At 36.7% G+C, this 25611-nt stretch overlaps 1 protein-coding gene across 6 annotated transcripts in view; it reads left to right on the top strand.

The window, feature by feature from the left end:
• Positions 1 to 25611, top strand: part of LOC140151050 (casein kinase I-like) — a 66872-nt gene that overhangs the window by 37254 nt on the left and 4007 nt on the right. For 3 of the 6 annotated variants that reach the window (XR_011858887.1, XM_072173250.1, XM_072173245.1), the window contains 4 exons: positions 5544 to 5772; positions 19791 to 19961; positions 20766 to 20914; positions 21471 to 21654. Coding sequence is in view for 5 of the 6 variants with exons in the window: in XM_072173250.1 (XP_072029351.1) it covers positions 5544 to 5772; positions 19791 to 19961; positions 20766 to 20914; positions 21471 to 21654 (733 nt within the window). In the remaining variant the exon portion in view is untranslated. Of the gene's footprint in view, positions 1 to 5543; positions 5773 to 19790; positions 19962 to 20765; positions 20915 to 21470; positions 21655 to 23888; positions 24760 to 25611 lie in introns of those variants that run through there. The other 3 variants (XM_072173248.1, XM_072173249.1, XM_072173247.1) reach the window with 3 other exon arrangements.

The raw sequence follows: 25611 nt of genomic DNA, 5'->3' as shown, positions 1-25611 counted from the left end.
ATTCAGGTCTGTGATTGTCAATCTCTTTCTTAGCTTGTGTTTCAATGCTTTATGTAATGATTTACAGTTGACTCAATTGCACTTAGCTTCTAATATCATTATTCAAAGTAGGTATAACATTTAAAACAATATCGCATACTGTGCAAATCCTGTTGTCTGCTTGATTGTAAGTCAGGTTTTGAAAGATTCTCTTGCAGTTTACACACATTTATAGACATTTATGTACATTGCTTAAGGGATGGGGTATGAACGTTGGACAGTATTTATTGTGGGACATTAGTGCACATCAGACATCGAATTGGATTCTGAATACGAAGAATGTCCTTCTGATATCAAATCATTTTAATCTTTTGAAATTCGCAATGTAATACACATTTTATGGCAAATGATAAAAATTGATATTTTTGATATTTAACAGTACTTGAAGTAAACTTTATAAATTTGATGATTTATACTTAAAGTGTATGTATGTAGGTGGGATGAAAAGCCGATGTCAGTTGAAAATTTTGACCTTTCGTATTGAAGATATGGATTTTTTTCCCAAAACACCAAAAAAAAATTGGGAAAAAATATGAAAGGTCCAAATTTTTAATTGATTGTCGGCTTTTCCTCCCAGCTACATACACTTTAAAAATATATTATTAGATTTATAAAATTTACTTCAAGGACTGTTAATATCAAAAATGTGAAAAATGTCAAATTTTAATAATTTGTCATAAAATTTGTTTTATATCGTGAATTTCAAAATACGAAAATTATTTGATATCAGAAAGACATTCTTCGTATTCAGAATGCATTCGATATGTCTGATGTGCTCTCATGTCCCACAAAAAATACTGTCGAAACGCTCATTCCAGATCCCTTAAGAATAGAAATAACGAACATACACACGCTCTGGATTGAGCTTCTGCAGTGACAACACATCACCACTGCCATTACATCTAAAGATGTAATTTAATTACTGCAATAACAGGAATATTTGCTAGTAGGATTTTTCTTTGTGTACAAAAAATCCTTTGTATTCATGCATGATGCATGTCAAATGCAAGTGTGAAATTTATTAACAGTAAGTTATATAAGAGGGATTTTTAAAGCACAACCAAATACAGTGATTGTGTAAATGACAAGCATTTGTTGTTTACAAATTTGCAAGATGTTATTTTTGAGAGATGTATTGGTACTAAAAATATGCTACTCAATTACATTGGTTCAGACTGTGAAGTAGAAGATAGATTACAATATTTCTGAAATGTCGAGACAGGTTTTTTTAATATTTATTTTGATTCGTTATTTGTATTGAAATTTGTCTGGAAGCATTGCAAAATTAGTATTCATTATTTCCAAACAAGTCAGACACAGACAACACACCATACATGTACGTGTCACAGACACACACTGCATAGATAATATGTATGCATGCACACCCCCACCCCCACCCCCACCCCACATACACAGCTACTGCACAAACATGCACACCCCCACCAACATGCACACTATATGTAAAAGGATAAACCCCCCCTGCAACTACATTAAGTGACAGATGTTATTACTCTGTTATTAGTTGTTGTAATTCTGTGTATGACTTGAAACATGAGGAGCTTATAATGAATCATGCAGAAGTTAACTCTCCTAGGCTTGCCTCATGCCACTGACCTCGTCATGCGACTGCATAGCATCTAAAAAAAGGCCTAACTCGACAACATGATGAGGATAAGGCATGAATTAGCCCACTGTATGTATTGTACACACTTCAAAATAAATGTTAAGGGGTTAAACAAGTCTTGACGCTGCTGTCCTGATTGTGCCTGACCCTTGTTGGTTAAAAATAATAAATGATAATGCACACTGCATATACCTGCATCTAGACTGAAATTTGTTTTTCAGAAGCGAAAAACTTTGAATTATACACCATTACTAGCCCATGAAAATCAAATTGGATGTAGTAAACGCTCTTTTGTCAAACATGAGCGTATGACGCAGTCTTGTAAATAAAAATAGTGCATCGTGTTGCGACAAATCGGTGAAAGCGAATGCATAGAGTAAAATCTGCAGAGTAGTGTCATTTTTCATGTGCAAACAGTCGTTTAAATGTCAAAACTGTCCTCCGATAATTGATGTAGTCTCAGAGGATATGTGCCAGGCGCTTTTCCTCCCTCACATTTCTAAGAAATAACTGCTGTAGATGTGCAAATACACAATCTTGCCATTGAGCCAAGAAAGGGAAAATATGGTGAACACAAATTGTGATTTGTCATGTAGTGTGATTAGTTTGTTGTTAAATGGTGACGTCTTGTTTAAAACTAATACATGTGTAATGGGAAAGTTCAACTGCAAGACAATGTGCAAAGAATTCACATGTTCAGTGAATATTTACTGATTACTTGAAGCATAGTTCTGGATTTGAACCTCTTGTGTTGATGGTATGACAAAAACTTGTATGCAACCCAGGGACTTCCTTTTGAGGAAAGTGAGAGCAATCACTCTCTACTGCTCTCCTTAAATCTGATATAGGAGAGTGATTTTTAGCTCTCCTTGGTTGACCATTTTCTCCTTACATTCTATTGTAAATGCTCTAAACAGCTCTCCTTGAAGGCTCCAGAAGAGCTTTTTCATGCTCTCCTGCAAATTCCAAAAGACAGTCCCTGCAGCCTATATTTGGGATCCATTAGTTTGCAGGATTTCTTTAAAACTTCTTCCAAATGCAAAGTCCTGTCCATTTAATCTCAGTAGGATTTTAATTGAACCCGAGCATGGGTAAAATTCGCCTTGCAAGAATCCATTTGGGTTCTAGCAACAACAGTTTATTAAAATCATTAGGTTTTCCATTTAGTGTATAAGCTCAAAGAATCTATGAGAATCTTTGTAGAATTTCTAGGCTGCCAAGGCTTCAGATCAGGATCCAGTGTTCATTTTGTCTGTAATCAAAGAAATCTGATGGATACCAGCCCTGGAATTGCGATATGTTTCTTGAGGTGCAAAATTGCACCTCAAGTTCAAGTTCAGGTTCAATTCCTTCCCAGTGAGGTGCAATTATCATTAATAGGGACTTGGAAGTGGCAACAGAATAGTTGAAAAAGCTGTATCGCACACATTTTGAGGCAGAAAATGTGATATGATAGGGCTTAATTCCAAAACGATTTAGCCACTGGCCCTGGCCAGTTCTTCAGGCCGGGAGATTTTCTGTCTGGATGGCCAGTTGGGATTTTGGCATTATGAATTTATGGCATGTTAGAATATTAACAACAAATCAAAAGTGAATTTGCCCATGGGTCAGCTGGAAACCTTCCTAGCTGGCCCTTGGGCCAGCTGCTTATGTCTACCTCTACAAATTTTTCCACTGTTGAAGTACATTTAGAGAATAAATGATAGATTTTGTCTTTTTGCCTATCAATATCGTGTCATAATGGATGGGCTGGCCAATATTTTGAGTTGTGGATGCCGGCGGAGCCGGTACCCACTACGATAAAATTATTGGCCACCCCATCCATTATGACACGATATTCGATAGGCCAAAGACAAAATCCTATCATTTATTCTCATTCTTATTCAGTTTTAATGTAATTTTTGCGAGAAAACCTGCCTTTTTTCAGAAAAAAATAAAGTTCCTTTTGTGAGAACATCCCTGTTGTTTTAAATGAACGAAACCATCACGAACATCTAAGCCGCCGAATCGCGTTCTTAGTTCTCGCACGTGTATTACGCGAACGCATTATCGCGCGATTATTGAGGAGCAACAAGCGTGCCGCTTTTATGCGTGGCGGCCTGACTAATATCACTATCAACTATTGTGAGATATTATACACCAGAAAACCAATCAAATTACGTGAATTCTTTACAAGACGCACTCATTGAATAAGAATGTAATTTGTCTCACAAAAGTAACTAGCAATTGCCCAGTGATAAGAACATATATAGACGTAACCGTAATAGGGCCATTCTTCGGTCACGTGTGTGACATAACTGGGGGTATTTCACACTAATGCTCCTGTGCCTGCTTTATAAATAAAACAGATAACACCATATCTTTTGCATGATAGTTACACTAATGTCTATACTCTTCAAAAATATTTTAATTTTTTTTTTACGTTGTGTTATTTTCGTGTCAGGGGTCAACAAAGAGTCGGTCACGTGTGTGACATCAGACGGATGCAAGTTTTTGGATTTTAAAATTCATTTCTAAATTTCTGTGAATGTACAAGGACCTACATATTCATACCAAATGTAGTAAAGCATTGATATCTTACAATTACAATAACACCAACATTGACAAGAAACATTCATGCCTAGCTGTGTTAATTGGGGGTTTGATACTAAACGTTTGGTAACGTGTGTGACATTTGGTTTTGTTCGTCTGAATGTCACACACGTTATCAAACTTTTGGGTGAACAATTAAAGTATTTTATAAAAGCAAATTTGTTTCCAAATTTATTTATTATATGCCCTATAACCAACTAAATGTATTATGTAGGGAAAAACAGTGGTGTCATGTCAACAATCGCTTCATACAAACCTTCCATTAAAACTGAAATAACCGGATGGTGACACAGAAATCCACATTCTTAGGGGTAGGGATAAAACATGGGTCAGTTTTTGCTCTTTTTAAGAATATTTCAGGTGATGTTGAGCTAAAACCTTGTGTTTAGGTTCATTTTGTGATTTACTTTTATATGGCAACTACAAATCAGGTAAAAATTACATGTTTGGATTTTTTTCTTCCATAAAGTCTATTTTTAGCCTATTTGTGTGTACAATCAAGGTTTTATCACATTTGTGAGGACACAACCACAAAATGATGCATAGCAGCAAGGTATCAAGAATGTTGGTACTTATTTTGGTGTCAGTGGATAGAGGAGACCCATAGCTATACATTGATACCAAATTCAACATCATAGGGTGCTCTTAATGGAATTCCATGGCGGAGTTTGTACGTCACACACGTTACCAAACTTGTCACACACGTGACCCCGGTCACGTGTGTGACTTGTTAATTATCATGAATTACGTAAAAACTAAGAATAATAATTTCCATTTAGGAAGCTGGAATGGAGGGTATAATCAGTCTACCTTTTGACATAAAATATGAAGTTCAGTTAATAAAATCTTTTCTGATGGTAAAAACAATTGCATGTTTTTGGTCACGTGTGTGACATACAAAACCAATTAATTTGTTTCGTTAATTACGAGATTGTTGTGGTTTGAAAAATTTTTCAACAGTTCTGATTTGTTTTAGTGGCGTCATAACAGCATATTTTTCAGTAAATTAAAAAAACACAATTACAACAAGTTAAAACTGCAGTAAGTGTTAAAATGGCCCAAAAACCTTACTTTCAGACCCAAAACTAACAATTATGTTAATTTATGCAAATTAGGGTGTTCGGCGAATAAATTTTCATGAAAATTACAGTTCTTAAAACTTTGAACTGTACTTGTCACAAAAAAGTTTAAAAATAAATGATACCTACAATTTGATTTTTTTCAAATTAGTTTCATTTTCTGAAGAATGGCCCAATATCTTCCTTCTGTTTTGTTTTTTAAACTCCAGATCAGCAGGGTGGAATATGTTCATACAAAGAACTTCATCCACCGAGACATCAAGCCTGACAATTTCCTCATGGGTCTGGGAAAGAAGGGCAACTTAGTGTACATCATTGACTTTGGCCTTGCCAAGAAGTACCGTGATGCACGGACACAGCAACACATCCCATACAGAGAAAACAAAAACCTGACGGGCACAGCACGCTACGCCAGTATCAATACACATTTAGGAATAGGTAAGAAACATTGGGTGTGGAAATATCTTGCGCACCGTAACTGCGTTTTTGTTGCGAAAGAATGTCAGATGTGTTCATATTTGGACGAGTTCCTATTTTAGACACTGTGTTAGCCAAGAAGTAAAGTAAAGCTGACTGTGATTTTAGTGTTGTGACAGGTGAGTAATAATGGACTATTCCAGTTGAAATCCATACACCCCCTGTGGAAGACATGACCATAATCTCCTGCACAGGGGGTGTAGATTTCAAATGGAATCACCCATTCAGGTACCCCATTTGAAATTCACACTCCCTGTGTGGGAGATTAAGGGCATGTCTTTCATAGGGGGGTGTGGATTTCAACTGGAATGACCCAATGAATGTATCTCTTGCTAGAGTGCTATTTCATTTCACTTGCAGCAAAGAAGTGATGCATAATGTTTGATTATGAATAGACTTTAACATGTTATTTGCTTAAAAAGTTACATTTTCAACATTGCTCAAGTAACTGCTGAACACAGACTCTGAAAAGGTAACTTTTTAAGCAAAATATCAAAATGGCCGAATATCAGTATCCAATATCAATCCCCATGCTGCTGTACTATGCCTTGACAGTTGAGCAGTATCTGATGAAAAGTCTTGAATTGAGCAAGATGAGATTATTAACTCCCCTCCTGTTAGGCAGAGGTTACTGACAACATGTTTAAGTTGAACAAGATCAGTTGTTACGGTGTCTGACTGGCAGAAGTTGTAACATTCTGATTTGGTTTCATTTACCACACCACCTGCGTGTCGTTTGCCAATACTATTACAGCTACGTTAGAAGCAAAAGGAAAAAAAATCATCACGGTTCAAATTTCGTAAATTGAACTAATGATGTAATACGACACATTCGCAAGCGTGGCAAGCGGCCAGCGTGACCAACAAGTGAATGAATGGCTCAGCCAGAATCATATTGAGTGTCAATGAGAACAATTATTGAAGGGCTGTTACTTACATCTGCAAACTCAGGTGGGGATTAAGAGTGAGAGATTGTGAAATAGTTAGCAAAGCAGTGATTTGATTCTATTCGGAAACATTGTTTACCCAAATTTGCAGAAATTATTACAAGATTTCATTTTGTGATGACAAGATGCCCCACATGTCTATCAATTTTAAGATTAAAAATAGGTGTGAAAAATGTGTACCTTTTGCAACTTGGTAAATCAGTGCTTTGTCAATAAAGGGGCTATCTTGTACCCATCCCACCCCAAGTTCAAATGTATTTGGTGAGCAAGTGGTGAATGTCAGAGTCAGCAAGTGAAAATGCCCCACATGTAGATCAATTTTAAGACTAAAAATAGGTGTGTAAAATGTGTGTACCTTTTGCAATGTGGTAAATCAGTGCTTTGTCACTAAAGGGGCTATCTTGTACCCATCCCACCCAAAGTTCAAATGTATTTGGTGAGGGTGTGGTGAATGTCGGAGTCAGCAAGTGTAGGGACCATGTCACCTTAGGTCCTTAAGAGTACAAAAACAATCAACTCTATTGTAATTCTATGAAAATGTCTCTTAATGCTGAAGCTTTGTATGTCTCAATCAAACATGTTGTTTGCACCTTTTTGAAAAGGTGGCAATGCAGGTAAGCGCTGTACTATAGAAAAATTATTGTAAATCGTGGAACATACTCTTTGCGTGGCTGCGCGTAGTAAGCTGTTGTACGCAGATAACCTCGCACCTCTGGACGCATAGAGTAGCGTTGTACGCTCGTGTATTAGCATGATTAGTCACGAAATAACAAGCGTAGTTGAAAGTTCCACGATGTACACGAATTAAATAATTTTTCTTTAGTCTACAACACAGCTACAGGGGTAATGTGAAATCACTAATTTCATAAGAAATGCAATGTTCGTTGATACGGCTCATAATTATTATATTAGAAGTTATTAAAATAAATACAAAAAATGCACCGTTGCATTTTGTCTCAATATTTTCTAATACTAACATTTAATGAATTAAATAAGGCATTTTCTATAGTCTAAACCCTGCTTGTGCAGGCACTTCCAAGCTGTGAATGCCATTGGATTCACATTTGCAAATGCAATTGAGTGAGTTATTGACATTTTGTAGGATCAATTTGATGACAGGTTTGAATCAGGGAGACTATCATAACTTCAAAGAATATGCAGCAGTTGACCGTCCTTTGTCTTAAAAGGTCTATGATTCCACATGAAACATTTGAAGGACATTTGTAGGAATGAGCGTTCACATTGCAGTTCTATCATGAATTTATTCATTCTAAAGATTACAATTATGTATTTAAAATTGTTGACAAGTTAGTTGACAAATCTTGGCCTGGGGCAGACTCATCATATTGAGTTGGAGAGCTACCAAGGTTGTCAGGAAATCACACTGTAAGAGTCATAGGCAAATATGAAATTTTCCAAATGTGGTCATACTCTGTCTGGAAAGTATACATATGTTGTAAACAAACACAACAACTAGATTTACTATAATTATGAATAAACTGTTGTACAAATTTCCAGCTATTTCAATTTTGCCGCCCCTTCCTCAACAACCCGAAAAGGTTGACCCAATTTTTTTCTCGGTCGTTTGAAAAGTGAAGAGCAAAAAAAAAAAAAAAAAAAAGGTTTCAGGCGCTAGCGCCCGAAACGCAGCACATTTTGCTGTATAGTACCATTTTCTCATAATTTTTTATGCTTTTTCAAATTTTTCCGCTTTTTTTATTTATTAATTCTTTTTGCCCCTTCGCTTTTGCCGCCCCATCGTTTTGCCGCCCTTCTTCCGCCGCCTTCTTCCGCCGCCCCTTCATTTTGGCCACCCCTGCTTTTACCTGGGGGGCTGGCCCCAAAGCCCCCCCCAAAAAAAAAAAAATACGCGCATGATGATAACATCTTTCCAAGGGGAGTGTAAATTTGTGATGCATAGTCTTGAAAAACTATCAGTTGCATATTGGGCTATTCCAGTTGAAATCCATCACCCCTGTAGAAGATGACCTTAACCTCCTACACCGGGAGGTGGTGATTTGAAATGGAGTTACTCATTCAGGTAACCCCATTTAAAATTCACACTCCCTGTGTAGGAGATTACAGCCATGTCTTCGATAGGGGGTGTATGGATTTCAGCTGGAATAGCCCAATTCATTTTCAAAATACTGCACCTTTAATATATATTTAATAGGAGTACAGTGTCTGAATAAAACAGTACTATTAATATTATGTGTATCTGTACTCTGTGTATCACTTACACTGCTTATGCTATGCACAAATTGTGTGTAGCGACTTAGTATGTCAATGGAACATGGTTGAGGCAGGTGTGCTTGTACATGTAACAATTTGCAGTGCAATTTTTGGACACAAGATAGAGAAATGATTTTCAGGCTTGAAAGTTTAATTCAATCCAAAAGTTAATCGACATTTGATTTATTATAAGCATATATTTGCAACATGTTTTTGAGGACATTGCGATAAAGTTTGATGGAAGCAATTTGGCTTGGGGAAAATGGAAAGATTTCTTCATAATGTTGAAGTGGTACTTGTAATGGATGTTGCCAATGGGACTGTATTGAGAGATTGGTCACACAGTAGTGTCATCCAATTGATGTTCACAAGCACCATGTGTATTTGTAAAAGTCAAGTCGAGCACAGTGTACATGTACTAATTTTTTTGATTTGATTTGTTCGGTTTTGACAACCCTGGATAACCCAAGAAAGCCTCTATTGAAGCTTATTTCCATTGGGGTCCATTTGAACACCGGGCGGGTTGGGAACAGTCAGGGGTTAACACCCTACTCTTTTCGAAACTGGCTGCGAGATACATGTACAGGTATGGCTCTCTGTACACGGGACCGACGGGTTAACGTCCCCTCCGAAGGACGGAGTACTTTCATGATTCATTTACCCAATTCTAAATGAACCATGGGGAGAGCGGAAGTCTGAATTTAATCTACAGAAGTTGCCAATTAATTTCAGACTTTCTTTTTCCAAGTCAATATCCCAGCAAATCGCCACCGCCGGGAATCGAACCCGGGACCTCATGCACTAAAGGCAAGTACCCTAACCATTGCGCCACGCTCTCCCTCACTAAAGTCAAGCCCCTCATATTATTGGCTCTTCTGATGTTATCTGAATGATAAGTTACACTCGGAGAAGGTTGTCTGGTAATAAGGGTAAGACTAGTTTTATTTTGAAACTTAAAAAGTGATTATGTATCCAACCCTTGAACCTGAATAAAATGGCCTCATACTCTATTCAATTAGGATGATTTGTAAATTGTCTCTCTGGTCGGTTAGACAGAAGGTAAAATTATCTGTACACACTCCTGAAAAGATGAAACAATGGGCATAGTTTGAGTGTATTGAATTCATGAGATAGGCGGGAAATTATTTGTGCAAGAGGAGGAAAATTCATTAGTGTCAAAACTTTTCTTCACCTGTACAGACATTGAATGGAAAAGAACGTGCAGCACCATTTCCTCAATGTTCCTGTGTTCTGTGGTTCTTGTAGACAAGGAGAAAGGTCTGAGTATTGGCAGAGTGGTCTTTGAGGTCAACATGTTCCTTTTAGAAGGTCCAAAATGTAGATTAGGGAGGTAAACTGCTTATATATGAGGAGCCATTCTAACTCTCGTACCATTCTAAACAGTATGCAAGGAGTGTAAAAGTGGCATATATACAAAATGTACCATTAAAATAGGCCCCTATGTTTATTTTGACTGCTTAGTATTGTACATACTATGGAGCAAGCTTCAAAATAACCAACCAGGCACCCAGGAGCCATGTTCCCAATGGTCATAACATTTTGGCTCCTGGTCCACATCAAAATCATTTGAACCAGGCTCTACATTTTTTTAATAGAGCCTGGTAGTTAAAGCAGGTTTTGTATTTAATGTGTACAATTGAAATATAAATGACTCTTAGCTCTTAAAAAATGGCTCCTGGTTCACTAGACCAGTAGCTGCTTTTTCCAAATGTGTGGCTCGTGGTCCAGATCTGCTTATTTTAAGGCTTGCTATGGAGGCAAATAACTCATTGCCCATGTCTGAGACCATCAAATGCTTGGAAATTATCCAATCATTTAATATTTTAGCTTGAAATGCCCTGCTTAATAGCTAAGGGTTCATACCACTAAATCCGCATGTGAAGCGGTTTCCGGTAAAAGTTTATCACGACTATAGTCCCAACTTTGCATAAAAATTGTGCAAAATCGGTACAATATTAACAATTTTAGTGTTGCAAATCGTGTTTTGCTAGAACTTGTGAATGTGATCTCTACTAATTTGAACAAAAAAATTTGAGTGATGTTTACAATGATGAGCGCATGAACACACGAGGTCAAAACGCGGTTAGCAGTCGGACGTAAACACGGGAAAATCGGGCCTTTTTATATAGCGCTATTTTTCTCAAAAAGTAGACCTAAAATATGGTGTCATTTTCAGGTATGTTATGCAGAATTTTGTTCTGATTTAAAAGATGATATCAAATATATATTTTCAAAGTAAGACGTAACTCGACTTATAGCCTAAAACGTGACCCCTATTTTGCACGTAAAGTCTATGGAAAGCTATTTAGTGGCATGTACCCTTTAAGGAGCAATTCCATGCGTTTTCTGCGCGTCTTTATCTTTTTAAAATGCACGCGAAGAAAAGAGGAGGGTATTTAACAAGCGCGTTCATGGACGCCTTGCCGGTTTTTCGCTGTATGTGCGTTTGCCGCGAATAGGCCTGCTTTTATTTCCAATTTAATAAAAGTTCCGATTTTGGTAGAAGTTTGAAACCTTTTGATATGAATTAAGAAGAGTTTCAAAATATTGAAAACATTGTTTATTGGTGTTTAAATTACAAAGAAGTTTTTCAATTTCATTGTTATTTTTTAACCAATTTTTTTGTCATTTAAACTCAAGTTTTGGCCTTCAATTTTAATAAAATTACATAAAATATTAGATTTAAGATATTTAAGTTTCTAGTTTGCTTTATTTATACCACTGTCCAGTATTTTAAATAGTTATAACATTCAAAGTTTAATTTATATTAATATTTAATTTCAAATAGCCATTCATTACATTTGCTTTTTGGACAAAACGGGTTAAAAGTGACGCTGGAGGGGGGGGGGTAGGCCTACTTGATCGACATTTCTTGTCTTTTTAAATAGTCTGCCAGGGGTCGCGCTAAGTTGCGTTCTTGCGCGTCACGCGCATTTTTTTAAGTTTGAGCGCATCTATTCATTTTGCATACCAGTTCGGGGTTTTCATGCGCGCAGAAAAATGAAAACATGTGAAAAAAATAAAAGCTTCGATCTCCAATATTTACGACCTGTCCAGAAATTATGTAACATAAAATGCAATAACATAAATGTTGAAGTGAAGTCGCCGTAGCATTGTAACATAATTTAAAAATAAAAATAAAATACACACCTCCAGCGTAATTTAACACAGATTGTGATATTGTATAGAATCACTGATGAGTTTTATTGCAGTACTGAATGACGACACGCACGTGAGTTGGTAATTTCTAATTCTAGGGATCGGTAAGGAATGCTTCAAGGGTGGTGTGTGTAGAGATATGCCAGCGGTGAAATACGAGGCCGTAGAAGGAAAAGGTGACAAAAATTTGCCCTTGAATTATGTTTTATAGTCAAAATACTCCAGTAATTCAATAAATATCATGATATTTGGCCTAAACTTGAACTCATTAGCAATGAAATGTCATTTTTATTGAGTAAATCATGGTTTTTTCACTCGTCACATGTGACTTGCAATGCTGTTGAATTCTGCACTTTGCCAAAGTTGAACTGCATTTTATGGAATTCGGCGAACTTTTATGGCATAAAGCAACACTTTTATAGCAAGTACACTGCGTGGGAACTTTCTTTAAAAGCCAGATAGTTGGTTAGGGAGTGATCGTTATTTACGACAGGGGGGCAATGGGCGTTTTGAGGGGGGAATCCGAATTTTTTTTGGGTCTTGAGCCTGAGGGGGAACACAAAATTTTTCGTTGAACCAGGAGGGGGGAACGCAAATTTTTTGTCGATATTTTTCCAAAGCGCCCATTACCCCTGCCGTAAATAACGATCGGTCCCTTACATGACATTGCCTTAATAGCGAGAATCATGGCGTGAAAGGGAGATCGCTTTTGCCAGGCCATAAACTATTTACACATAACCAAAATCACAAAATCTGATACTGATATATTGAAACGGGCATTCAATACTTAGAGAACCCCTCATTTTAGGATTTGAGCGCATATTTTTAACACTTTCAGGGGGTTCAGGGGTTCTGAGAACCCCTGGATTTAAAACCTAGTGCTACCCCTGTAGTCTGCAGGTACTGAGAATGTTTTAATTTTGAAGTTATGCACTTGTAAAAGATGTTAAAAGAACCTTTACTCTTAACATCAATTAATATCTTCATGAAAATAGCAAATCAGCAACCATTGTGCATTCATGTGCATCAAAATGACGAAAAATGACAATTGTCGGCTATCATGCTTGTGCTTGAAATCGACATCCTGTCTAAAGTATGAAAGAAAATACCCCAAAATTTCTTACAATTAATTTAAAATGTAGTGAAAAAGATAACAAAATTATTTTCAAGGCCTAAAAACGATGTTTTAGCCTCTTCAAGGGTTCATACCACTAAATCCGCATGTGAAGCGGTTTCCGGTAAAAGTTTATCACGACTATAGTCCCAACTTTGCATAAAAATTGTGCAAAATCGTACAATATTAACAATTTTAGTGTTGCAAATCGTGTTTTGCTAGAACTTGTGAATGTGATCTCTACTAATTTGAACAAAAAACACAAAAATTTGAGTGATGTTTACAATGATGAGCGCATGAACACACGAGGTCAAAACGCGGTTAGCAGTCGGACGTAAACACGGGAAAATCGGGCCTTTTTATATAGCGCTATTTTTCTCAAAAAGTAGACCTAAAATATGGTGTCATTTTCAGGTATGTTATGCAGAATTTTGTTCTGATTAAGATGATATCAAATATATATTTCAAAGTAAGACGTAATTTCGACTTATAGCCTAAAAACGTGACCCCTATTTTGCACATAAAGTCTATGGAAAGCTATTTAGTGGCATGTACCCCTAATAAATTTTATGAATTGATTCATAAATAACAAGCTTTTTTCGGTGATATTGATTGACACACAAAATTTATGTGGTTTACATGGAGCTAAATTTGGTACTTGGTGTTATGTAGTAGTACTAGTAGTACTTGTGTGTGTAGTAGTCATATTAGCTATAAGTGCCAGTGACCTTTTGCATCATGCCAATCATATTTTGATGATACAAGTAATTTGTAAGTGATCTATTAGCCAGGCCAGCAGGAACACTATCATCGGTGCCATATATCATATTGGAAGATGTACACCTACAGATGATGTTATACAAAGTGGACATTTTTACGCAATGAATTTGTTCATGCTTTGCCAATTTGGAATGGTTTAGAAATTTTAAATTTCCCTGCATTGAAATATTATAGGCCTACATGTACATGAAAAATACATATTCATGTATGGTTATTTTTGTGGCTGGTGCTTGAAATGTGGGAAGTACAAAAATTTCAATTTATAGTCCTTGATTGAATAACTGGTATGAGCAATACTGACTGGAGCAGCCAAGGATGTGGACAAAGTGGACATTTTCATGCAATGAATTTGTTCGCGCAAAGGTTTGGAAATTTTAAGTATCCCTGCATTGAAATATTATCGGCCTACACGAAAAATACATATCATGTATGGTTATTTTTGTGGCTGGTGCTTGAAATATTGGAAGTATAAAAATTTCAGTTGATACAGTCATGGATTGAATAACTAGTATGAGCAATACTGACTGGAGCAGCCAAGGATGTCATGTTTATTTTAGTTGAATTGCACTAAGTCATAGGCATTGTATGTAGACCCAAGTCATCATTCTGGTTATTTTCCAATCTTGGACAAAACGATGTGGAATATTTTGTCAATTTTCCTTTTGTTTCCTCATTTATATGATAACTTGCAGGTGCATGACCAAAATATAGCTGCATGGCAGTGAAAGGTTTCCCAACCCTGAATCCCAGTCGTTTTCCAAGACAAACTGGATACTAATTGGGAAAGCTTACACAAAATGTCCTGATTCAGCTTAGATCAGAATGCATGCATCTTCATTCCAAAGATGGAAAAGGAAATCTAGGGAAAACCTTCAACAATGTAAGATCAAGATTTCAGCTCTCGCATCTTGACAGCCTGAGCTAATTTGATACTTTTTAAGTATCACCAGTCTACTAAAAGTCTACCATGAGATAAATCACTGCTGGCACAAAGCAATCCCTGCCCAATAAAGTTTATACATATATGCAGTCAAATCGTAGTTTTAGCAGTGGAAAATCACTTCAAATTCAAGCATGGCAACTTTGAATTATTCAGCATTGTAGCTGGTCATTCCCCCTCTTTACTCCCACTCTATATCTATATAAGGTCGCAATATCAGCCTTGTCCAGATGAAACTCAAACATTACTGAAAAGTAAATTTATTATTGGAATTTCGGAAAGCTCATCTTCAGACATTAATGGCAATATATTAAAATTAAAGTACAGTATCAGCTACAGAATGAAATGTCATTTTATAGCTAAATTTTTCATCCTGACTGTTGCTTAATGCTGGTTTCATACTTTCAGCCGCTTGCTGCTGAGCAGCGTGACGCTTCATCATGCCGCTTACACTTTTCTGCAAGCGGCATGACTCTGAAAGCCAATGTTGCTGCTCTGCACCGCTCCAAAATCGTATTTTGTTCTCATACATCAGAGCGGCACCGGTCCTAGTTAACTTGAATTCAACTCCTAGCGATGCTGCCGCTTGGGCAAAGCGGTGGAGTGATCGATATATAGGCTTGCCGCTGGTAACCACTAGCGTTTTTGGTGCGATTGGCGCAGTGGAGCAAAATAATCGTCAGAGCAGCAAGCGGCAGGAAAGTATGACACCAGCATAACTGTCCTTCTCAGCACCTTGTAAATTCAGCATATTATTACTGCATGAAGCATGGCCTCCAACAACTTCCTGTAAAGTTGCAGAAGGTGCCAAGTTAACTTTGAAAGTTGCCATGTATTTGGCACAACAAATCTGTCAATGAGATGATACAAATATTGCTGACCTCATTTTGAAATCTTGGTCATGTTGATAACAATGTAGATTCTCCATTTGCTCATAATGCATTACCTTGATCGATTTCAACCTCAAAATATGTCCCAAATGTCTCTCATTTGTACCCTTTATGGGCGAAAGTACAGCTTATGTCAACATGGGGTCATCGGCAGAAATATTCTCGTAACATACTGAACTCATACCTCGGCTATTTGGTACCTTTACATTATAACAATGGAAGAAAAGTCAAAAATTTTGGGCACACAGATGTGGACAAATTGAAAGAAAAAGTTGCATCCCGCATCAGACATGTCGAGGTATAAACCTGACCAAACCTAAAAAAAAAAACTTTTTACGTAAATTGATTTCCAGTTTCAGGAAAAGTAATATGTTTTCTCATTAATTCCCTCTCAGTTTTAAGCAGGGAAAATATGTACAAATTTCTTTTAATATTCCAATTCTCACTTATTCATATTAAAAAAATAGGTATAATTTTGGCTATTCTCTTGACAGAAATGTACACTGACTCAAACTGTCACTAACAAGTAGTTTTTGGACACGATAGTGTAAATTTAATTTCGCACTGCCCTTCACACTTTTCAGTGGTTAAGTTGTGTGGTTGCTCAATCTGATATCAAGAAATCACCCCACAATTGTTGACCAATATAGAAAGTAGGACTAGATCATCCTCATTAAATTAGTGAGATAGAGCTATCACACCTGTACAATGGATTGTTCCAGTTGAAATCCATACACCCCCTATGGAAGACATGACCTTAATCACCCACACGGGGTGTGTGTATTTCAAATGGGGTTACCTGAATGGGTGACTCCTATGGGCTATTCCAGTTGAAATCCATACACCCCCTGTGGAAAGCATGACCTTATTAAGTCTCCCACACAGGGAGTGTGAATTACAAATGAGGTTACCTGAATGGGTGACTCCATTTGAAATCTACACTCCCTGTGTGGAAGATTAAGGTCATATCTTCCATAGGGGATGTATGATTTTCAACTGGAACAGCCCATTAAGGTCAGCTCTATAATACTACTACCCTTCATACTCAGCTAGCACTCACTGGTAATGAACCAAACAAGGTACACAGAGCCTGACCTATAATTGACATAGATGTGTAGCAAATTATCGCGCATGGATGCAGTGTGCTCTGCAAGATGCCTATGATGAGGATGATAAATGCCTTCTATCGAGATAAGTAGACTGGCAATGCATGTTGACATGATGATGAGCACTGGCAAGGCTGATGTTGTTTGTTTATGCAAAAACAATTGCTCTCATGCAAATTAGGGTTTGCAGAAGAACGATTTGTAAAGAAATATTTCCCTGATTTTCAGAATATTTCTGATCATGACTTAGCCCTTTACATGTAGGTATAAATCATGTTCATTTTGTAGATTTAATTTATTTACCGAGAACTTCACGCAATTTAAAGTTGAAAGCCTCAAAGGCAGTATTTACTATTTGTTCTGTTGGGAGCTGTTTTTCAAAATTATGAAATTAATATTGTCACCATGGTTGTTACTTATTATTTTTTCCAACAACATGCATCATTATAACATAAAGTGCACATTTCTATGAGGCCATTTAGAATTTAAAGACTGAAAAAAACAACCCAAAACATTATAATATTTACAGATTATAAACAGGTAATGCAATGATTAATGGTCAGCACAAAGCTATTGATATCGTGGTGTCATCCCCATGCTTTATTCACCTGGTGGGTCACAATGACTGTATTGAAATAGAGCATTAAATTAGTAGCGCAATACAATTCTAGCGTACCCGAAACCCAGGATTGCAAAATGTACAACATAACAAAATGTATTCGGCGGGTTCATGTAAAGTCAATGACTGCTGACTGTGCCATATTATTAGAGCGCTTGCACTAAGGGTGTTACTTAAGCTTAGAAATGAGGACAAGTCGACTGCGTCAATCCCGGTGTCAATATAACACAATGCATGCTGATACTGATGGGGATTGCTTTTGCAATATTAACAATGTGTCCTATCTTCCTCCCAATTCTGTGGTTTGTTCTAGTAGGGCCATTGACATTTTGTACAGGATCAGGTACATATAAATGGAAGGGGGAACCAATTTGGTACATTGAGCCAAAGGTAGAACATGCATTGAATCCCCTGTAGTGTGTTATACATTTATTAGAACATGGTCTTGGGTCTATTTGGAATGTTTAGACTATTATGAAAAATGCCACAGGGGTACATACATGGCATTGTTCCCATATACATTGTAGTTAGTGTTTTTAGTAGCTCACCTATAAACATTTTTGAAAAAGAGCATAACATCAAACTAGCACAGTTCCTTGTAAACCTCACATTTCCTTGTAAACCTCAATATGTGCATTAAGTTGCATATAATAATATTATGCCCGGGGATATTATGTAACACAAGTTGAACCTTTATCAGTGTCATTTGCATTGTCATTCTAAAAATAAATAAATAAATTTTACTTTTGGATTAGAGCATTGTTTTATAAATTATGTATGTGAATTAATCTTTAACAACTAATTGCACTTTCTCAACTTTCAAATGACATACAGATACTTTGCTATTTTGTTCAAAAAGTTTCTTTTGTGGTTTAACTTGTGAGTCAGTGACCTGTCATTGGCATTTGTCTCATCCAAGTACACAGTTCATTACTTCACCATATATCCCCATTTCTAATGAGAAACAGTGTAATGTTTTGGGGATCGCTATTAATACCCTAGAAACTGGGGCAGTGTGTGAATTGTAATGGTGAGTGAAAGAGGCAAGGAACTGTGACATATGAATTGAGGCTGTATGCGTGTGTGTCAGTGTCTGGGACTTCCCCCTTAAGATTAGTCAAGCCTTGCCAGACATGCTGGCTGTGAAGGGAGTGTGTGAACAGTTAGACTTGTAGTTGTAATGATGAGGCCATTGTATGTTTATTGCATAGATCATATCACAAGTTAGACTTTATAGAACATTGTTGATTTGGGATGTTGCAGATGTTATTGACACATTGAATTGAAATGAGATCTTACGATGGACATCTTATAAGATATTACTTTTTGAATATGAGCTAATATGTGGCATGCGGCTGAATCACCTGGACAAATTCAATATATCAGTATGGCAGGTATCAAGTGTCAAACACATGGGAGGGCAGAGGGTGTGTTGCCCTCCTCAAGTCTGCAAAATCATCCTTTAAGCCAATTTTAGGCTGTCCGCTAACTCCCCTCCCACCACCACCTTTAAAGACCAACTGTGTTGGCCTATGGGCATTTGTTCACTTCTACACATAGCTGTTCCATTTAAAACTGACACACCCTATGGAAGATTTCTCTGCTATCTCCAATTCCAGGTGCTCATTATGTTCAATCCAGCTGAACATTTTTGCTAGTTTCATGTTTAATTCCAGTTGAAAATTACTGTAGAATTTTACACAATTTGGCCTCATGATAAAAATTTATTTGGAATTCTAAACATTTTCCACACCTTTTCCACTTTAGGGATGAAAATGGTTGGATTTGGAATTATTCAAACTTTTGAATTTGGTTGGAATTTCAAAATTTCCACAGTAGTGGTGTGGATTTCAAATAGAATAGTCCATTTTGAGCTAACTATTTCCCCAGTGACAGGGGAAGGAGAAAGTTTGTAACATTTATTTGCTTTGTGGGGAAAGGTGTGCAAAAGTCAACCAGGCCTGAAAATTCAAACAAAACAGGGTACACAAGAAGGTCCCTCCTGTGAAATTCATAGGATTTGCAGGAAAAGTTTGCTTGTAGTTTGCCATGTAGTTAAGAAATATAATTAGCTGTATGTTCAAGAAAAATGATTTTTTTCCAAGACTGCAAGGGTAGTCAAAGTCCTGCAATAACTAACATGATTTTTTTTACTTTTTTGTATTTTTCAGAGCAAAGTCGGCGAGACGATTTAGAGTCACTAGGTTATATGTTAATGTATTACAACCTTGGTAGCCTACCATGGCAAGGGTTAAAGGCCGCCACAAAGAGGCAAAAGTATGAAAAGATTAGCGAGAAGAAAATGTCCACACCTATTGAAGTCCTGTGCAAGGCCTTCCCATGTAAGTATTTTAATCAAATGTTATTATTAGTACATTACTTCTATGAAAGAGATACTAAGTATTGTTTGGTGCAACAGGTGGCCTGTTCAAACCTTTATCAATCTCGGCTATATTAAACAGCCCCAGTGGTGGGCTTCAATCACAGTGTTAGCCAGTCACCAATCCACCCATCATTTTGGACAGGCAGTTTGCTCCTGGGACAGGCAAGATTAATGCCTCTGGTAGATGCTAAATTCTAAAACTAATGCTTGAATATAGCTATTCGGAACTGACTGAACCCCAAGAGGTGCAGAGGTTCAATTTTATGTTTTCATTGTAAATTTTTTGACAAGGAGTTTTGTGAAAATGACATGCATGCTCTTGTCCAATCCTAGTTAAGACCCTAGTTTCAATACATTAACAGAGATAAATTGATCTCTCCTTCTAGAAAATGGAATGGGTTCAAAATTATCTAAAGGTATCTAATTGCATGTACTAGCAGACATGTATACATTCACGTATGCATTTCAGATGCCAACCTATTAATGAGTCCATGAGTTGCCTCCAAAATCAACAATGACATACATGTATGCGACCCGGTTACACTTTCTTGGGAGTTCATTTTTTTCTGTCGATAACTAAGTTCCAGTGACTGTGTACATGAATAATAAAGGAGTTCTGTACATAATCGCTTTTCTTCAACTTTGCAATACATAGCAATGATTTCTTTAAATTTTTCTTTCATCACAATAATGACTTTTTCACAAATTTACAATGACTTAATAAAATTGATGTTATGTCTTTTTTTCCCTCTTTCTCCCTCAGCCGAGTTCGCCACATACCTCAGCTACACGAGGGCGTTGCGCTTTGATGAGAAGCCCGACTACTCGTTCCTAAGGCAATTGTTTCGTAATCTCTTCCACAGACAAGGTTTCACATATGACTATGTATTTGATTGGAACCTACTCAAACTCGTAAGTTGATTATGTGCAGGAAATGTCTCTTGGTTCCAAAAAAGTGCTAACAAGCCAACATTTGGCATGTTTTGAAACTGTGTGGCTTAGCCTTCATGAAGCAAAAATTTGACCACTCGATTATCAAGCGACATAAGACATTGTCATTTCTGTGGGCCAAAAGCCAAGATGATCACAGAGATATAATATACTTCTTATATACAGAAATGTGAATTCACACATTTCTTTGCAAGTACTTTTTTAATGGAAAAATGTTTTGATATTTAGTGATAAAGTCATCTTCAAGCATTTCTTGGCAAGCAATCTTTATTTAATGGACTTGTGTTTTTGATATTTATTGATCAAGATATCTTTAATGTCAGTCAAAGCATGTGTTTGCAAGTACTCTTATTAATCTAATGGAATATGTTTTTGATATTTAGTGATAAAGAATTTAAGAGATAAGAATCTTATTTGATATTTACATAAAGTATGTGCATATTTACCTAGTCACTTCATCAATATGTCGTCTTGAAAACTGTTGAGAGATTTTTTTTCAAAACAACTTGGCTTTCAGGGTAGCACAAGGTCGCAAGATGACGTAGATAGAGAAAGACGGGAACGGGAAGAGAGGGAGAGGCACGCGCTACACCATCCACGTAGCTCAACAACGAGAGCCATCGCTGGTACAGCCACCTGTCGTGTCAAAGGTCAAGATCTTGGTCAAGCGGTCAATAACCCTAATGTTGTTGGTGGTAAGGGTTAGTTTCAATAATTTTAGATGTCTTTGTCTTGTAACATTATTAATACGGGCGAAACTGAAGCACTGTAAATTGCGTAACTCTTAACTGAATTTTACTAAGGATTTTTTTCCATGTACAGATTTCTTTTTCATTTTAAAAACTATGATTTGATTGAAATGTCCGTCAAGCAACGGTTTGAAGGAGAAACTTATTGGTAAACCCACCTTGTAAACATATTTGTACCAATAAATGTCACTTTTAAAATGGCATTATGGAAAATATTACAGGTGTAGTAAAGAGTTAATGTAATTCGGGATTTGCTGCAAGTCCAGTGCTTCAGTATAGTGATTTAATGTGGCATGCTGCATGTTTGTTATAATGCTACCATATAATACCCATTATTGAGTGTTTGGAGCACAAAGGCTACCTGCTAAGGCTACTTGGAGCACAGAAATGTTAACTGCCTTTGTTTAATCTTAGCAGTTAACGTCTTTTGCTCCAAGCAGCCATAGCATTTAACCACTTTGCGCTCTAAGCAGTGGATATACATACATCTTGTAGATGCACCATAACAGTTAATACACTGGTATAAGAACATATCAACTTTCAGGGGTGTGAGAGTTCCTTTTTTCAGCTGATTTCCTCTTTTTTGCTGCCAAAGTTTACCTATTTTCTTTTTCAGCCCATATTTGGCATATTTACCCCGATTTTACACTATTTTTCGGCTTTTTTATAAAGTCATTTGCCTCGTTTTTGGTCTGTGGCCTCATGCACCCCTGAACTTTCCTATGTAATTCTGGTCTCCATATGTGATGCGATCAAGCAAAATTAGTCGGAACTCGGAAATATTGAATTTTCAAATTCTTATAGGATAGTAAAAAGCATTTACAAAGCTGCGTTTTCAGAAAACACCATTAAAATTGAACAACCAGTTCCAAAGGTATGAGCGATTAAAGAATTTCCAAAACAACAGGAAACTAAAGGAAATATTTCCTTTGTTTGGCTATATCTCAAAAACAATATTTCCAAGTTCCGACTGATTTTGCTTGATCGCATCACATATGACAATCCACCCACATAGTATTTTGCATGATTTTGCATTATGAAGCCTTGTTCTCCTGTTTACCAATAACAGTAGTTAGCACTGAAGGTGTTTGGCATAATTAAGCTACACATTTGAGTCGTCATGTTTTATACATTGCAGCAACTAACATCAAATTTACATCCAAATAGAGAGAGAGAGAGAGTGGGCAAATGAATGGTGTATCTGATGAAAATATATAGACATGTAATAATTTCGCAGTGTTCAGGGTTTTTTTTGTTGTAATTTAGAACCTCGGTATACAGATATGAACCTTTTTATTTCAAAGTTTATATTTCTTTTGTCATGCTCAGTTATGTTTGAGAGCCATGTGTTTTACTAAAAAAATAATTTTGGAATTCTAAAGAAATTAGACCAGCAGTATTTGTAGATGATGTTCCATTTTGTCTTCTGCTGCATTCATTACCTTTTACGACTAATTCTGTCTGATTTAGAAAACACAATGCATGTTGAGACCATTATTAATTGCTTGAAAACACCATCTTAAATATTTACACTTGCTGATACACGTGCCTGTACATGCACCTGAGCTAATCAGGACCCTGCTTCCGATAAACACACACTCCCCAAAGCTGCATCTTGCAATAACTCACACACAGTTTGATGCCACATCTGGATCTCTCATGACGCAGAATGTTACATCATCTGTAGACCATGTTTTAATCTTCATACGTGTATGCTTTAGAATTGAATGGAAGCTCTAGACATGCAAAGGTTTTAAGTGGGTTTGTGCAAAAATACTTGGAATCATTTGCTATGGCTTCTTCTCCCCCACCAAGATGGCTTCTCCCCCACCAAGATGGATATGAGGAAAGACAATGAAAAGCATCAAATCAAATAAGAGCATCAATCATGTTGATTACCATATTTGGTTATCAAGTTTATAAGAAGCCATACAAAGAAACAAAATTTAATGATCAAATACGTCATAAGCAACCTGACATTTTAGTGAGATAACAGGTTTCTAAGAAGGATTTCTCTTGCTTGCTTTTGTGAAACATAGCAAAATGTGCACGTTAGTAGAGTATGCAACATGTGACGCATGTGGAATATGATTCCTGCCATTCCTTCCTTTGTGCTTACACCCTCTTGCTTCTTGTATCTTTCTTTCTCTCCCTCTTTCTGTGTTGCTAACTTCACCCCACTGCAGTTTCCTCACACCGTCGTCCACCCGGCTCTAGTCTCCACGTGTCTGCATCAGTCCCATCAGCCAGGGTAGCGGGAGTATCAGCGTCACAAAGCACAGCCACAGCTGGGGATCAAGTAGCTCCCAGTAGGACGATGGGGAGTAGGACTATGTCTGGTCATTACCAGAGACGACCAAAACCAAAGCCTAAACCAAAACCAAGATAGTGCATGCATGTATGGGAGGGAGGGCCTGCCTGCATGGGACCAAGATTTGATAGGATGTAAAAAAAGGGAGGAGGTGCAATTGTGAGAATACCATATCAAAGAGAAATGAATGCTTTGTTCAGTATATATTTTTGTTATATTGAATCAAAAAGGGATGATGGGAGATGGTTAGGTTCAGATCAATGTATGGAAAGAATTTTTTTTTTTAAACTGGCATGGGTTTGTACTTTTTCTCTTGACACTTAATTTTTTTTTTAAATTGCTGGACAATGCACAAAAGCTAGTTGATTTCTTGAAATACACAGTACAAGCTTTCAGTAGATTGTTTTTTCAGGAGTTGTACAAATGATGCTTTATGATGCAGAAGTTGTATTGATACACACAATAGTATCTATATTGTACAAAAAAAAAGCATTTTGATAAAATTTTCATGCTGCATGATATATTTTTGGTTATTCAAGTTACCTTTGAATGCCTTGATGAGCAAGTGTTTAGAAGAAAGCCTTTTACTTTGTCAACTGTAATAGGTGTCCTTTTTATTGCAAAATATTGCATAACTGGGGGAATTACCCAAGTTGAATCTGCAGTATTTGTGCACCGAAGGATTTTAATTTCAGTTTTATTCGCTGAGGGCTTTTTATTTCAGTTTTAATGAATTTTTATGATCCAAATGATGTTATACATTGATTAATTAGATGTAATATGTTTGTATATAAAAGAAGAGAAATAAATAAATTGTGAATAAATAAAAACAAGTATGGCTGGATATGTTGTGACCAAGACAAACATTAGTGGGCCTAGCGTTCATTGGATTTATGCCACAAACCTTGCACAAAATGGCACAGCAAATAAAATTAATCATGGAATAGGACATCTGTATCTAGGAGATATGTAGAATGGGTGAGTCCTGATGGTTACAAATGAATGATAATTGCATGCTTATGAAATGCCATTCCTAATGCCAGTTCTCTGCTTAATCTGTTTGGAGGTCAAGAAGTTTGAAATACGTTGTTAGGATTACATTGTCAATCTGTTTTGTCTGACAGGTGCATAACTTGTGACTATAGGTGATACATGCATGTTTACTCTGATAGGTGATACATTTATGTCAGCCATTCAAGTAGGGAAACAGACCAAGACAAATTTCCACTGGTGCCCTGCAACCTTTTTTAGTTGAAAATATTGCGTACCATTTGTCAGGGTTTGTGATGGAGGGTATATTTAACATGACCTCTTAGGCCAAAAAAAAAGGTTTGTCTCAAAGCTCACGAGAAATTTAAAAACAAATGCGAAATGCGATTTTTTTTTTTTTTTTTAATTTTTTTATTCCCAACTTTTTTTCATTGTATTTTGAGTAAAAAGTCTGATTTTCGCCGATTTTTTTCTGTTTTTTGTCAAATCGTGGGATTTTACAAACGTGCGCGCAAGCTTTGAGATGAACCTTTTTTTTTTTTTGCCTTATAAGCCCAACTCCTTTTCTGCTATCTGCCTATGTGGAAGGAAGAAATAAAGAAGGCGAA

This window comes from Amphiura filiformis, chromosome 4 (assembly GCF_039555335.1).
Source record: "Amphiura filiformis chromosome 4, Afil_fr2py, whole genome shotgun sequence".
In the NCBI taxonomy this organism is placed as follows: Eukaryota; Metazoa; Echinodermata; class Ophiuroidea; order Amphilepidida; family Amphiuridae; genus Amphiura; species Amphiura filiformis.
This window is presented reverse-complemented; position numbering and strand designations above follow the sequence as displayed.